General features: G+C 37.1%; 1 protein-coding gene and 1 non-coding gene across 2 annotated transcripts in view; both read right to left on the reverse strand.

Annotated features, from left to right (window-relative positions):
* MTFR1 (mitochondrial fission regulator 1) overlaps positions 1 to 13093 on the reverse strand; it is a 16386-nt gene extending 3293 nt beyond the window's left edge. The window contains exons 1-4 of the mRNA XM_010288024.1: positions 13028 to 13093; positions 9594 to 9692; positions 3974 to 4092; positions 559 to 800 (exon numbers count right to left, since the gene is read on the reverse strand). Coding sequence (XP_010286326.1) covers positions 559 to 800; positions 3974 to 4092; positions 9594 to 9692; positions 13028 to 13093 — 526 coding nt within the window. The remainder of the gene's footprint in view (positions 1 to 558; positions 801 to 3973; positions 4093 to 9593; positions 9693 to 13027) is intronic.
* Positions 6772 to 6844, reverse strand: TRNAV-AAC. Its single transcript has one exon. It is a non-coding gene; the product is annotated as a tRNA-Val (tRNA).
* Positions 13094 to 13565: the final 472 nt, after the last annotated feature.

Below are 13565 nucleotides of genomic sequence, written 5' to 3' on the forward strand. Positions count from 1 at the left end.
GTTATCATCTCCAGTCAACAAGGGTCATCTCCCACTAATCTTTGGAGATGGTAGACTTAAGAACTGGAAGGCAGTCAGAGGTGAGGGAAAAAGGAGAAAGAAACTCAGGACAAGAAGAATTACTCTGTTTACTACCAGAAACAGCACACCACTTTTGGTTCCATCTTAACAATGTGTTTGATCCCAGAGGTGATTCCAGTAAACAATCTCCTTTTCTGTTATTTATTTTGTAAACTTCAGAGGTATATTACATATCCTAAAAGTGTAATTAGCATTTCATATGATTACTTCATGATATCAGACAGCCTGTTTCACTACTGGATGGGAAGACTTAAGTGTTAGCAATTAAGTTACATTCTTTTAGTTTGGTTTAAGCCATCATGTTTATCATGAGCTTTGCTCTGAGAGCTATTTAATACTTCTACCAAACTAACCAAAACAGTATGGAGAAGTGTTCAGTGTTGCAGCATCTCACAAAAATGAATTAGCACATTATTAATTATAAAAGGCACAAATTAATTAAGTTAATTTGTGCAAAGAGTACAGCAAATTTAATACCTGCTGTCAGGTTCTGTTGTTCTTGCAAGATTACAATTTTGGCTATTTGTGCTCTTAAAGTGGCTAGTTCATTTTCTAGAGCACTAATCTTCTGCAGAGCTTCTTCATTTGCGGTTGCTGTGCTCCTGGACACTGATGCTTCTTCCAATGAGTTTTGTAAGGACATTTGTCTGCATGGGGACTTCCCACAAGGATGTAATTCACCTGAAAGAGGCTGGGCTGTTTTTGACCAAACTTCTGACCTGTAACAAAAATATCACAAGATCCCCTTTTTAAAAAGCTTTGTTATAGATGAAAACTAACACACCGTTACATACAAACCAGGAATAAAAGTTGAAGGCCAACTTTAAAATGGGCTTTACACAAATCACTTCCACCAAGACATCATATGACTTAAAGTAAGCAAGAGCTTCACATCCTTTCAGTTTGCATCGCAAGCTGTATTTCTTCTCTTCCCCTAGCCAGCTTTTTGTGGAATCCTTGATTTCAGGAGAAAAAGGAAATACATTCCCCCTCACCCCAATCTATTTCTCTGCCTCATACCTATTATATTTTTTGTTGGTATTAAGATTTACATATTTTTTTGCCCAAATGCTCCAACTTTTCCCTCACGGGCTGCAAAGTCACTTGTAGTTGATTCTTTTGAAGAAAAAGGAAGAATTTCTTAGTTCCACAGCACATTTTTATACTTTGGACTTCTGAAGGGACAGTCCTCCGTTTTAGCAGCATTGGGAGCATGGAGTATGTGAAACAGCTTAGTGGCGCAGGGGCTGCTTATCAGTAAATGGGAAAAGGTCTTACATCTAGTTTTCTAACATGATAAATAAAACTATAGAGAAGGAAACTTCATACAGTTCTAAAGCATCCATACGCTTCCCTCCTCTTTCTCACAAAAGCATGAAAATGCAACTCTGTTGCCTTCCTCTATTACCCACCAAAGCTCGAACTATGTTAAACACTGAGGCATTACTGAGCATCTGCAGTCAAATAAGCACTTACAAAAGGTTTCATTTACTGAAGACACCACCATTTTTAAACAGTTTATCTCAAGGCTCTGAGCAACCTGATCTAGTTGGAAGTGTCCCTGCTCATTGCAGGGGGCAGGGTGGACTAGATGACCTTTAAAGGTCCCTTCCAACCCAACTTATTCTATGACTCTGTATGAAAAATTGATAAGGATTAATGACAACAGATTATCACAAACATTGTAACTGCAAAATATGACCACATACTTAACTCCTCAATCTTCCTTAGCTTCAATTCCAAAACTTCTCAGGCAGGTCAGGATTCCGTTATTTATTAAAACAGAAGAGTAAGAACAGTCGCTAGTGAGGACTCTTCAAAATGTGTAGAATGGCTCCAGATCTCTAAACTTTAAGAGCCCCATCGCTCTGGATTCATGGATTAAGCTACTCTGGATGTGCATCATGTTAGATCTGCAGCTATGCTAGACTTAAACCAAGAGCCAAGATTTAAGGCTAGAACAAGCCCTGTGCTCTGACCACCTCAATCTGTGGTTAGATACACATTTGAGTATTCCATGACACTGACAGAAAACATCAGCACAACTTGCAGAAATTTGATCAAGCAGAAATTTGATCCAGCAGAATTGAGTATTATCAACGATGTTAAAATTTAGGTGTTGTTATCTAGATAGGAATAGAGAGTAACTAAAGCTGAGAAGAGAACAGGGTGCTTCCTATAGCAGCCATCTCCCTGCTCTCCCTAAATAAGGTGGAAGGAGCCAGTGGTCACTTCACCCTTTAAAACCTGCCTTCTGGAAACTCTTTAAAGGAACAGCATCGCTAAACAACAAAGGGTATTTTCTGCTCGGAGCAGTAATAGCGTTTTAAGGAAATGCCTTGATTGGAATCTAACACTGGGGAAAAATACTACGCCTGAATTGTCACTACTGCTCTGACTAGGGGTAGGGGAAAAATGATTTGTCATTTAGTTGCTTCCTCTATAAAACTGCATTTGCAGAAAAAATTATGTCTGCAAGACCGTTTACTGAATTATACAGTGAATATATATTTAACTATGTGATCTTGTTTGAAACAAGAGACTTTCAAATGCCTGGAAAACACCTAATGCATGCCAGTTCTACTACATAATACTATGCACAGACGTAATAAATGGTGCACATTGAAATACTCATATTTGCTAAGTAATTCACTTACCATGCTCCATTATAAGCTGTTTGCCTTAAGGTCACTATATATCTGCAAGATTATTTTAGTCCCATCCCACATCCATCTGTCCCCCTTCCCCCCTTCACATGCAGACTTCTCAGCAAATATGCCAGTCCTACATCTTTCGTAACAGGTTCTTTGAAGCACCAAAGAGCTATTCTCCGTGTTGTCTCCATTAAACGTAACAGCATTACAGTTCAATCCTTAAACAAAATATTTCTGTGCAAGCATAAGTAGTATTGGCCAGTTAATTTCCTTCACACCAAATACACTTTACAAATAGTGTTTCCCAAACAAGCGTTGATGTCTGTGACTCCCCTCTGAGTTTGTGAAATTAATGTGGCAGTGCCAGAACATTTGTTATGCACAGCTTCACTGTGGCAAGTCATGTTGGAGGGCATCTAGGTCATTACTAACCTATTTCATGCTTTCAAATTAAGAACGGTATCCTCCAGTAATCTCTGAAGCCAACAATCTGTGCCCTTCTCTGGAAGGTTAGTTTGTTTAGAAGAAAAACTTCCTCTGCACTACAGAATTGTACCTTTATTTCTGGCTAGTCTGAGCAGCAATTTGTGTAGGCTGGAATACAGAACTTCATCACTTCAGCCAACCTATGCAGTTACAGTGCTATGTAGTGCTCTTTGTCCAACACAACAGTACCTATCCCATCATTCTGGACACAGGTGTGCTCAGATGCTTCCCTGCCAGGTTTTGTTATGAAGATTAAAGACGAAATATAAACCATAATTTTTTAATTCTGCAGAGCCTTAACCAAAAAAGTGAAAAACTATGTGCCAATTACTGGATTGTCAGAATGACCACTGCTGCTAATTAGGGAGCTGCACAGTACACCACCCCATATTAATGAAACTCAGGAGAACTGGAGAATCAGTGCCAGCAATTGTGCCATACTACAGCAGACATTTTTGTGGGGACAAGGTTGCTTAAAGCTGTCACATGCTATTCTTTGAAATAAATAGTAAATAAAAAACACAGTCAAAAAAAGCCAATAAAGCCAATCTCCTCTGTGTTCTCAAACCAGTCTTTCATTCACCTCTACTGCTTCTTTTCCAGACTCTACCTTTTCTATCACTCTTTCCCCTCTCTTCTCTCAGCATTCAAGTGCTCTCCATTAATTGCAATGCACAGTAGATTCTCAACTGGACAAGCTAGGCTTCCCACTCTCAGTTCAGAAGTTCAAAGAGAAGACTTGAGGAGCATACCTGAGCCTTGTAGAGTCTTCACCACCTTCTTGAGCAATCCATCCCACATCTGCAAAGGAGGCCACTGCATCGTCTCTAAGTTGATAAGGATGGTTTTCTTCTGTGGCATGAGAGGTAAGCTAAATTTTAAAGACAAAATTGAAGGTTTTAGACTCATCATTCCCAGCCCAAGTCACAGTTATTTTACTGAATACTTTTAGTGAGGCTACATGCAACTATTAACACAGACATGCATGAAACATATCTGTAGACTCAGCACACTTATGAGCTCACTTTGTGAGCACACAAAGCTCATCCTGGGCTTTGTCCAGAACCATTTCACTGACTTCAAACTATTCAATCTAGTCTGCTGAACACTTTACAGAGGTTCATGGCTAACTACACATACTATCACATGACATTACTGAACACTAAAAATCCAATGCAAATTGTTACCTTAAAGACAAACAAACATTGACATTCTCAAACAGTTTGCTATATTAACTCAAATAATATGTTTTCAAATTATATTCATGACGAGTATTTAAAAGAGACTTTAAGGCTACTAGTAATTCTTAAGTCTTTTGCTCTGATTTAGTATTATTTTGAAAGTGAAAATCTGGTGAAGTACGTTCCCCTTCCCCTAAAACTTCCAGAATTTCTGTACAAGAATAAAGGTGTATACATCACACAGGGGAAGGCGGGGGGGGGAAGTGCCATTTCTACTAGCTCAGTAATCACAAAGACTTTGAGTGAGAGGTAGGATGCAATCATAATAGAATACACTATTTGCTAACAATCTTATTTACAGCATGCCAAACAAATTAACCATTTTCCAGCATGGTTCTGCCATTAGCTTTACAGCTGTTTGAAGCCAAAGGTGAGCAAGGCTCCAGAGACTGGAACCTTAGATTTACAGCTAAGTGACCTGAATAGAGATTTGAAAAATTGTTTGGACCATCAATACCTGCTCCATAGCCACAACTATACAAAATGGTTTCAAATCTACTTTGAAATACTGGCTGCCTCCCCGGTTAGACAAAGGCTTGTGTACTCAGTCACTGGACTACTGAGCAGCCTGGTCTCAGCATCTTAGCCTATAAAAGCTACTGAAACATCTTTTAGTAATGTCTTCTGCTCAGTCTGCCACCTTGAGTTACTTATCTCCAACGCAACAATGCCACCTCTTTTGCTGTATGACATACAATCCACAGGCCAAATTTGCATGAGTTGTTGCAGCTGTTTAAGTGCTGCCTGCTGCTGATAGGGGCCAAGAAGCAAGTAATGCTGACAAAGATGGTGGTAGTATGCAAGCCTGTTGAAAACAGCTTTGATCCAGCCTGTTAGCACTTAAGTCAATTTTCAAGGCAACTCACCTCTGTAAAGAGGAAACTATTATGTAGCAGCAACTATGAAATGTTCACATCAACCTGAATTTGCAGCAGACCTATCACAGTAGGACTGCAGTCTGGATGAGATGAAACCATTTCTGAAGAACATCCACAGATATTTTAATTGTGGCCTTTGATACACAAATCCCAGGATGATAGAAGTTGTGAGTTTGGTGTTGTTTTTCCCCAGGAATTGTTACTAACAGCTTTGGAAATCGAGATTAGTCACCTTTACCTCACATTCTTGCAACTTGTATGTGAGTCTTTATCACAGCTCCCAGGAGTGTGTATTGGCACCATCAGATCATTTGGAAACAACAGGGTTTTTTCCAGGTAGCATCAGCACAGATGGTAATATGTTTATCACATTAACAGTTGTGCCTAATACCATCACAGTCTGCCTCTCTTTAAAACAGTCTAGAGAATACTATACGGCGTGGTAGGATTTTCATTGTTTAGGTTTCCTTGGCTTTTTTCTTTTTTTAAAATAAAAAGACATTTTCATGACCACAGCATCTGTATTAATGTTAATGGCAATTCAAAAAATCCGTAATATGTTAGCCACTTCTTGCAGGTGATACAGATTTTCCTGATGGTAATGGCCACATGAGGAACTATTACCATGAAAAGACTGAAGGCACATTGAAATAAAGGTCCTACACATACTTGCATCAAAAATAATTTTATAAATCAACAGTAAGGGATGCATTTACCTCTGCCAGGTTTCCTGCATTGTGAGATAAATAACTTCTAATCCAACATTTAGTAGAAAGCCTTCTGTTATGTTGTGATGCAAGTTTCTTCTTCCTTTTTTATTCATATTTATATGTAAACAGAATCTGCTTGTTACCCTATATACAGATGTTTCTTTTCTCTATCCCTAAAAACAACAAGGCCTTCCACAGCAGTGGATTTTAAATTTTGAAATTAATTCAGAATTTTTACTTTAATTTAGAGGTTAAAAGCCAACACCTAACTCTTAAAACCCTCACTGTCTGAAGAATAATGCTTAAACAACTCTGTGACTACCCTATTCCCCTCTAGGCAATATCAGCTGAAGAAAACTTGGATAACTGCTCTGCCAGCACCTGAAATGGAGAACAGAGAGCTGAAAACAGAGGCCAAATTCTACTGGATGGCAGGAACTGAACGAAACAGTGAAAGCAGTCTGCTTCTCTTTCTCTGGAAACTATGTAGTAGCTTACCCCACTTCTTTCACAGGCTTTTTTGCCTATTTTAGTGTGCATGCATGCTGCACACAGACACATGCACACCTGTGGATTTCAGACCCATTGCTCCACAAATTTCTGAACAAAAGACTACACACACTGTACTGTTTTAGTGGATGTCATAGAATCACAGACTATCTTGAGTTGGAAGGGACCCATAAAGAATTGAGTCCAACTCCCAAAGAGTCAGCCCTGCCAGTGTTTCCTCCTGGTCTTGAACCAGGGATCTTTCGCGTGTTAGGCAAACGTGATACCCACTACACTATGGAAACGCTGCTTGAAGATAATCACAGCAGCATCCCTACTTTTTGTTTGCTCCAGGAAGTGGAAAGTAGAACAAATATTTTTATACATTTAAGGATAGACTAAAAACTAATTTCAAATTACTAATACAGTTAGATATCAGGCATTTGGAAATACTTCTTGGAAAGACAAACTTGCTATGATTTTTCAAATTAGCCCAGTAAATTCTACATGCACACCAATTCCATAGCAGACTTCTATTGAGTTATCAGGTTTCCATCAGACAAACAGGAGAAGCATGGGACTAGAACAGAGATGCTGTAGCTGAAGGACACCATCTTGAGAGACAGTCTGATAGGTTTGGTTGAATCCACCTAGGCTATATTGGTAAGTTTAAATTTATCTTCTCCTAAAGACTACAGATAAACCTAAAAAATATGACAGAGAGAAGTAGTATATGAACCATTTTCCTTTGTTCATGCCATATAGAGTATATAAGGTAAGCTCTGCCACTGCTTAATGAATACATAAGCAGCATTTAGCAATTAATTTAAATGTTGACTATGGCAAGATTCACAGAGACAGATACTACAACAGTCAGTAGACCTCAAAACTCAAAATGTTAGGCTACTACTCATTTTTTTCAGACTAGATGAACAAAAGCATACTAGAAAAGAAGAAAGAATGAACATAACAGAACGATTCTTTCAGTACCTCTTATCCATTTATCACAAGGAAAATGAAGACCTGTCGAAAGTGGCTCTTAGATGAAGTTAGAAACACTGATGATATACATGCACCCTCAGATAAAGCAGTTTGCTTTGGTTTTTAAATAAAGGGACTTACAGCAAGGTTCAGTGCATGGTCCTTTCATAATATAGCTAAAGCAGGCAAGAAAGAAAGAGGAAGAGACAGCTATAGGAAAGCGTCAGTTGCAACAGCATAAAAAATGATCGAGACCGGTATTGAACTTCACTATAGAATCTTAATGCTAAGATAAAGACATAAAAAACAGATGTTAGCATCATACTTTTACATGTTCAGCAGTTTATATATTAAAATAGTTTAAAGCCTGCATAAACCATACCCATTTTAATGTGTTTCAAGGCTCAAATTTTAAAATTCATATTTGTAATTCAATAAACTGACAATTGTACTTCTATTTTTAGGATCCTTTCCTTTCATCTAATAGAAGATGAATGTTTAATACTTAATGTGCATAAAATCTAAGCAAAGCTGACTGAACATCTCTTTAAGAGGAAGAAAAGGCAAATATTTTACTTACTCTAACGCAAAAATTGCATGAAGACTAAATATTATTTCAACACTGAAAATATTCAGGAAAAGATTCCCCAGGTGTATCTTAGAGCTTTTTGCAAGTACATAAAACAGAAATGTCTTCTTTCATATACCATATTAAGAGAAAGCAGTATTTAGCTAACTGTCTGCAAATGAGCATCATCTTCCCTTGTATGGCCTTTACAGCACAGAAAATCAAGACACATTATAGGAAGACTTCACTAGCTTTCAAATCTGAGGCACACAGAGCGTTATTGCTGGCATAACTACTATTAATCATGTATCCAAAAGTTTAAACCCAGCATGTCATCTTGTTGTCCTTCTCACGTGCATATATCCCCACTCCCACAACATACATATTTATTTTTTAAGTCTCACCAAGCCACTAGTAGTGGAAGATTGTTGCCTCATCAATGTAATTATTTAAGAGAGGCAAAATGTTAGCATGGCTTTTACTATCTCACTGAAAAGGCTTCTATGATAACCTGAACTATCTGATTTTGCTACTATAATTTCACAATATTGTTCTTACATTTCATGTAGGATAAAGATATTAATTTAAACAGTGAAAAATTTAGCTGTGTGGAAATTACCTTGTCTTAGTGTGGGTGATGATTCCCACCATTCATCTTCATGTTCCTCACTCTTGCTTGGCCCAGGAAACATTCCTCTCCCAGCTTGAGTTTCAAACACTAAATTTCTCCAATTCTATACCCACTCCCTATCCTTAACACACACAGAGTTGAAGAGATTATGTGTAACAGATTCCATTTTCCCATCTGTTCCTGAAAGACTTGTTATAAAAAGCAAGGATTTTCTTCTCCTCAAGATTTTACCCTCACTCTTTACCCTCCCACTATATGCAGTTGAAGTTAAAAGCAAAGAAGCCAGAAAGCTACACAGAATTGATGTTCCCCTTTCACCTAGACAGTGGTAGCCTTTTATTTAAAACAAAAGCAAACAGGGTACTCCTGTTGCCTTGTTACTAATTTTTTACTTTCTGATAAAGTTGTTTATTTTCCAAAATATTGAGTAACAATGTTCATCTTTACATGCCTCTTAAGCCTAGCTTATAAATACTGTTTATAGAAATAAGTTTCAAACATTTTTCTCTTTTATGAATATATTTTTTCCAAGAATAACTTTTTAATACTGTATTGCCTCATTTTAGAAGTTCCAATTTCCTTAGGAAAAAAAATTTGTTTCAAGTTTCATTCTGTGTATTACAGCAACATGGATTCAGGTTTTAGGCAGTACAGAAGCTGAAGAATCCATATTTGGAGAAAATCTAAACTGGAAGTGGGAAGAACAGAAGTAAATTAATTCTCCTATGTGCCCCGTTTATCATATTCTGCTTTTATAAACCCTCTAGTCATTTATTTAAATGAACTGCATGTTTGCTTAAAATCTTTTGATGCAAGAGCAAATCCCTTTATCAGTACAGTGAAACATGTATTCTAAACTGTTGAGGACACCTACCTGAAACTGAACTCTTGGACACTGTATAAGAGAGAGGTTAGTACCAATTTTTCTTACAATACTTCGAGATGAACCATAAGGCTTGCTTGACCAAAGCCCCTAGATGGGAAGGAAAAAGAAGCCAGCTGTTAGGAAATTGTTTTTTACATCATATTGGAACAGTTTTCCCTTACACTTCCATACTGTGCTTGTGCTAAATGTTTATTTAAAGTTATTCCTTTCATGCTAGAAAAGAATACAATATACATATACCAAAATTTGTATCAGTGAACTCCTTACATTCTATAACCAAACTGGCACAAAATTGGCGTTTGTCATTACAATATAGCTATGGCTGTTTAAGTTCAAGACAGCCTTTGCATTAAGTTTAAACTCAAAGCAAAAAAACAGGTAACACAGAAGGATTCAAGAGTTGGAAGCATCTTCAAAAGCATAATTTACCTATTTTCAAGACAGAAAAGAATCTACATTGGGTGAGGCACCTCTTTTTAAAGGATTTCAAGAAAAGCCACTCAATTATGAAAAATCCAAAGTTATGTAATTCTACATTTCCCAAAATATCTTTTTTTCTTTTTTAATTAGTTTTTTTTCCTCTTCTAACACAGGAACAGTGTCTATCAGTCATAATAAAAATAACTATCAGCTAGCATAAGCATGAAAATAACTGTGAAATTAAAGAGCAAAGAAAAGGGAAAGGGGGAAAATAAATATATGAGAATTAAACTTTGTCCTAAAAAAAAAAAAAAAAATTACATTCACCTAGAGAAAATTGCACACAGCACCTCAACACCTCTGGCTTCATCAGAACTGTTTCTACTGCAGTTCAAAGTTCTTCTACATTGTTTCAACAGGAATTGAATTTGCTTTCTTTTGTTGCACTTAATGACGGGAATGTTTGCTCTACTACTTACCACAGTTGTATGAAACAAGACTTTAATCCTAGGAAAATACTACAAAATGAGCCAGAACAGAAGCAAAAAAAAAAGTCCAGAGAGAAGTAGGAAAGATTTCAGAACAAGGAAAGGCAAGAAAAACAATGCAAAGAAGAAAAAAGAATAATGGGAAGACTCTAACACAGAGCATGTTGTTAGTAAACAATATGAATACTGTATGGTAATTTAAAAAATTTGGCCAGTGTTTACTTATGGCTGTAGATATAAATTTACTACTCAGACCCTCATTTTTGAAGGCTCATAGCTTCAAGCAAACTCAACATCCTGTTAGAAGATTGCCCAACAAAGAAAACTTCGATAAAATCCAGGCTATTAACACTAAAACAACTCTCATCTGTTATGGCAATATTGCCTGTGTGATTAGTGTAGTGCGGCTCTGGGAGTTTCACAACACACAGCTGAATAACATTTTGATATACTAAGCAAAGATCACTACTCTTAGATTCTGAAGGTTCTATTAAAAAGAAAAAAATATGCTTCCTGGTATTTATCCCCAGACTGTATTATCTCAGAAACCTCACACAAACATTTTTCTTCTTTCTAAACAAGTATCTTTCCTTTCTCTTTATTGGAATGTATATATTTTGACAAAATAAATGTGCACTACCTATATGCTATGCTAGATCCTCCCATCAGAGCTGCAACTTTGCCATGAATCCACTCAGACCCATTTTCTCCATTCTGTGAAACATATATTCTCTTGCTTCATATGCTGCTAAGTTTGAACACAAATTTTTTCAATGCAGAGTACTCTATTGATCCTGCATTTTGAATTCCTCAAAGACCTCACATTTGTGACTATCACATTACTGTTTGTCTGTATGTCTGAGCAAATAACAGGTAGATCAGGAGCCTTCAAGAAACAGTCACTGACAAATAGTACCACAGTAATACAGCCTCACTATTCACAACAGATTCTGATGTTAGAAGCAGAAGTGTTGGCGATAGTCCCAAAGCAATGTCACATTGGAAAAAACAATACTAGTCAAAGGAAGGCTTAATTAATTACAGAAGTACTTCCACAACAGCAAAAGAGCCTAGACTACATGCTGTATTACCAACACAAGTGCAGCACATTTTAAACAAGTGGCAAAACTTGTTTCGATATCGCTCAGACCACAGACAAGATGTTGACTAGAACCAAGATCCTCAAAAATATTTGGTGCCCAAACGCCCTTGGGATTGTTCAACAACAGTGGTTTGGTGCACCAGTTTTGGAAATTCAAGATATGCTTGGACAATATTTTCAGAAATTGCATACAAGCTGTGCCAAAAGGTATGCAAATAAAGCCAGCACACTGCTCAGCTGAGCTAGTAAGTCTCAGCACTGCTCTACCCAAGTTCACACAACTTCTTGCGGACTTGAAGCACTGGCAGAGCAAGTCTGCAAAACACCACTTAGTCATACCCTCTTATTGCACCAGTGTTTTTCTGTTGCCCAGAACAGCTGACACTTGGAAATGTAATTGCATTATCACAAGCTTGATACAAGTAGAGAATGGGGGGAAACAGATTAAAAACTTGTTTCTTCCCGCCCTATTTAGACTGAAAGATGTTAATGACAATGACCACAGCAACGCTCATAGTAGCCCAGCACACTCTCGTACTCAGAATTTTCAAAGTTATACTGCATGAAATCTCAGATCCAAGTTTGAATAAAATCCTAAAATACAGATTCTTACTGGTAATTTTAATTTACAATGTATAAATATTTTGCTCTCCATAAACTGCCAAGATTGATAAAAGGTTCTACCACAATAATCCAGAGTAACTGCCTTTTTAAGTACTGTACATACCTGTTTTAAAGATTTCCCATTGTTAAAACATTGAAATATTTCGACAGCTTATAGGGATTACTGCATTGAGGTCAATACTTCTACTCAAAATAGCTTCCTAAAGGTCCCAGTGACAAAGCAGTTGATGTGTAGCAGATCCCTCTCCACTAAACATTCAGAGAAAACCCTATAAACACTTTTCTCCAAGAGGAGAGCTATGCATGCACATTCCTCTCTTTCCCCAGTAAAGAACACAACTGTGTTCCTCTCATGTACTGTAACACTTTCAGGAGAGGTAAGTAGAGCACAATTATCATCATCTCAGTTTCATGGGGCTTTTCATATCTCCAAGATAAGAGCAAAGAAATAAGATCATTTAAGAATTAACATCACCGTTAAAAATCAGTTGAAAATTTTCCTTCAGCCTCAGAACGCATAGAAGTCCTGCAGAAAAAGCAGTGTTTACAATGTAAACAGTTTGTCGTTAGAGCTAGAAGGAACTGCATGGTATTTTTAACACATATATTGCTCAATTCTTCAGTGTCCAAGTACTAAGCTTCATACATTTTCAGCAATGCAGAATCATACGAGACTGAGTATGATACTTAAAAGTGTTCTGCTGGAACAGATAAGCACAAACTAAAATACATTAAGTGCTTTCTATACTTGATTTTCTGAACACATGAAACAAGTTTGAAACACTTACCGATTCCATGTTTATTCCAACTTGTTCAAAAGCCATCCTAATTAAGCGCTTAAGCCAGTAAATCATTTGGAATGGAAAAAGCCTTCCTGAACTTGGGTTTAAGCCTTCCAAACCTACAGGGCTGCGGAGATTCCATAGTATTTCTGAAACAAGAAATGCAAGAATTCTAAATGCATGTTGTGGAATATATACAGAAGTAAACTGCTACATGTACTCCTAAAAAACGAGACATGTTTCATGACAATTCCTAGTACTGCAATGAATAGGCATTCAGAAGGCATTTACTTAATACAGGTGACAAAGATTTTTAGTAGTGTCATTTTTAAGAAATCAAAGCTGTTGCAAAGTTAATGATTAAAAAGCTGGGGAAATGTTTGCTCACTTGAGCTTGGAGAGATGATGGTGTTCAACAACTCTAAGTGAACACTGAACACTATGGAATCCCTGCAGCTGGGGACTAACACTAAAATAAAAAGGGCCATACTCCTATTTAAAATTCATTTCTAAGCAGGAACAAACTATAGAAAGTCGATCACCT

The sequence above is a fragment of the Phaethon lepturus genome, unplaced genomic scaffold, assembly GCF_000687285.1.
Source record: "Phaethon lepturus isolate BGI_N335 unplaced genomic scaffold, ASM68728v1 scaffold3655, whole genome shotgun sequence".
NCBI classification, from domain to species: domain Eukaryota; kingdom Metazoa; phylum Chordata; class Aves; order Phaethontiformes; family Phaethontidae; genus Phaethon; species Phaethon lepturus.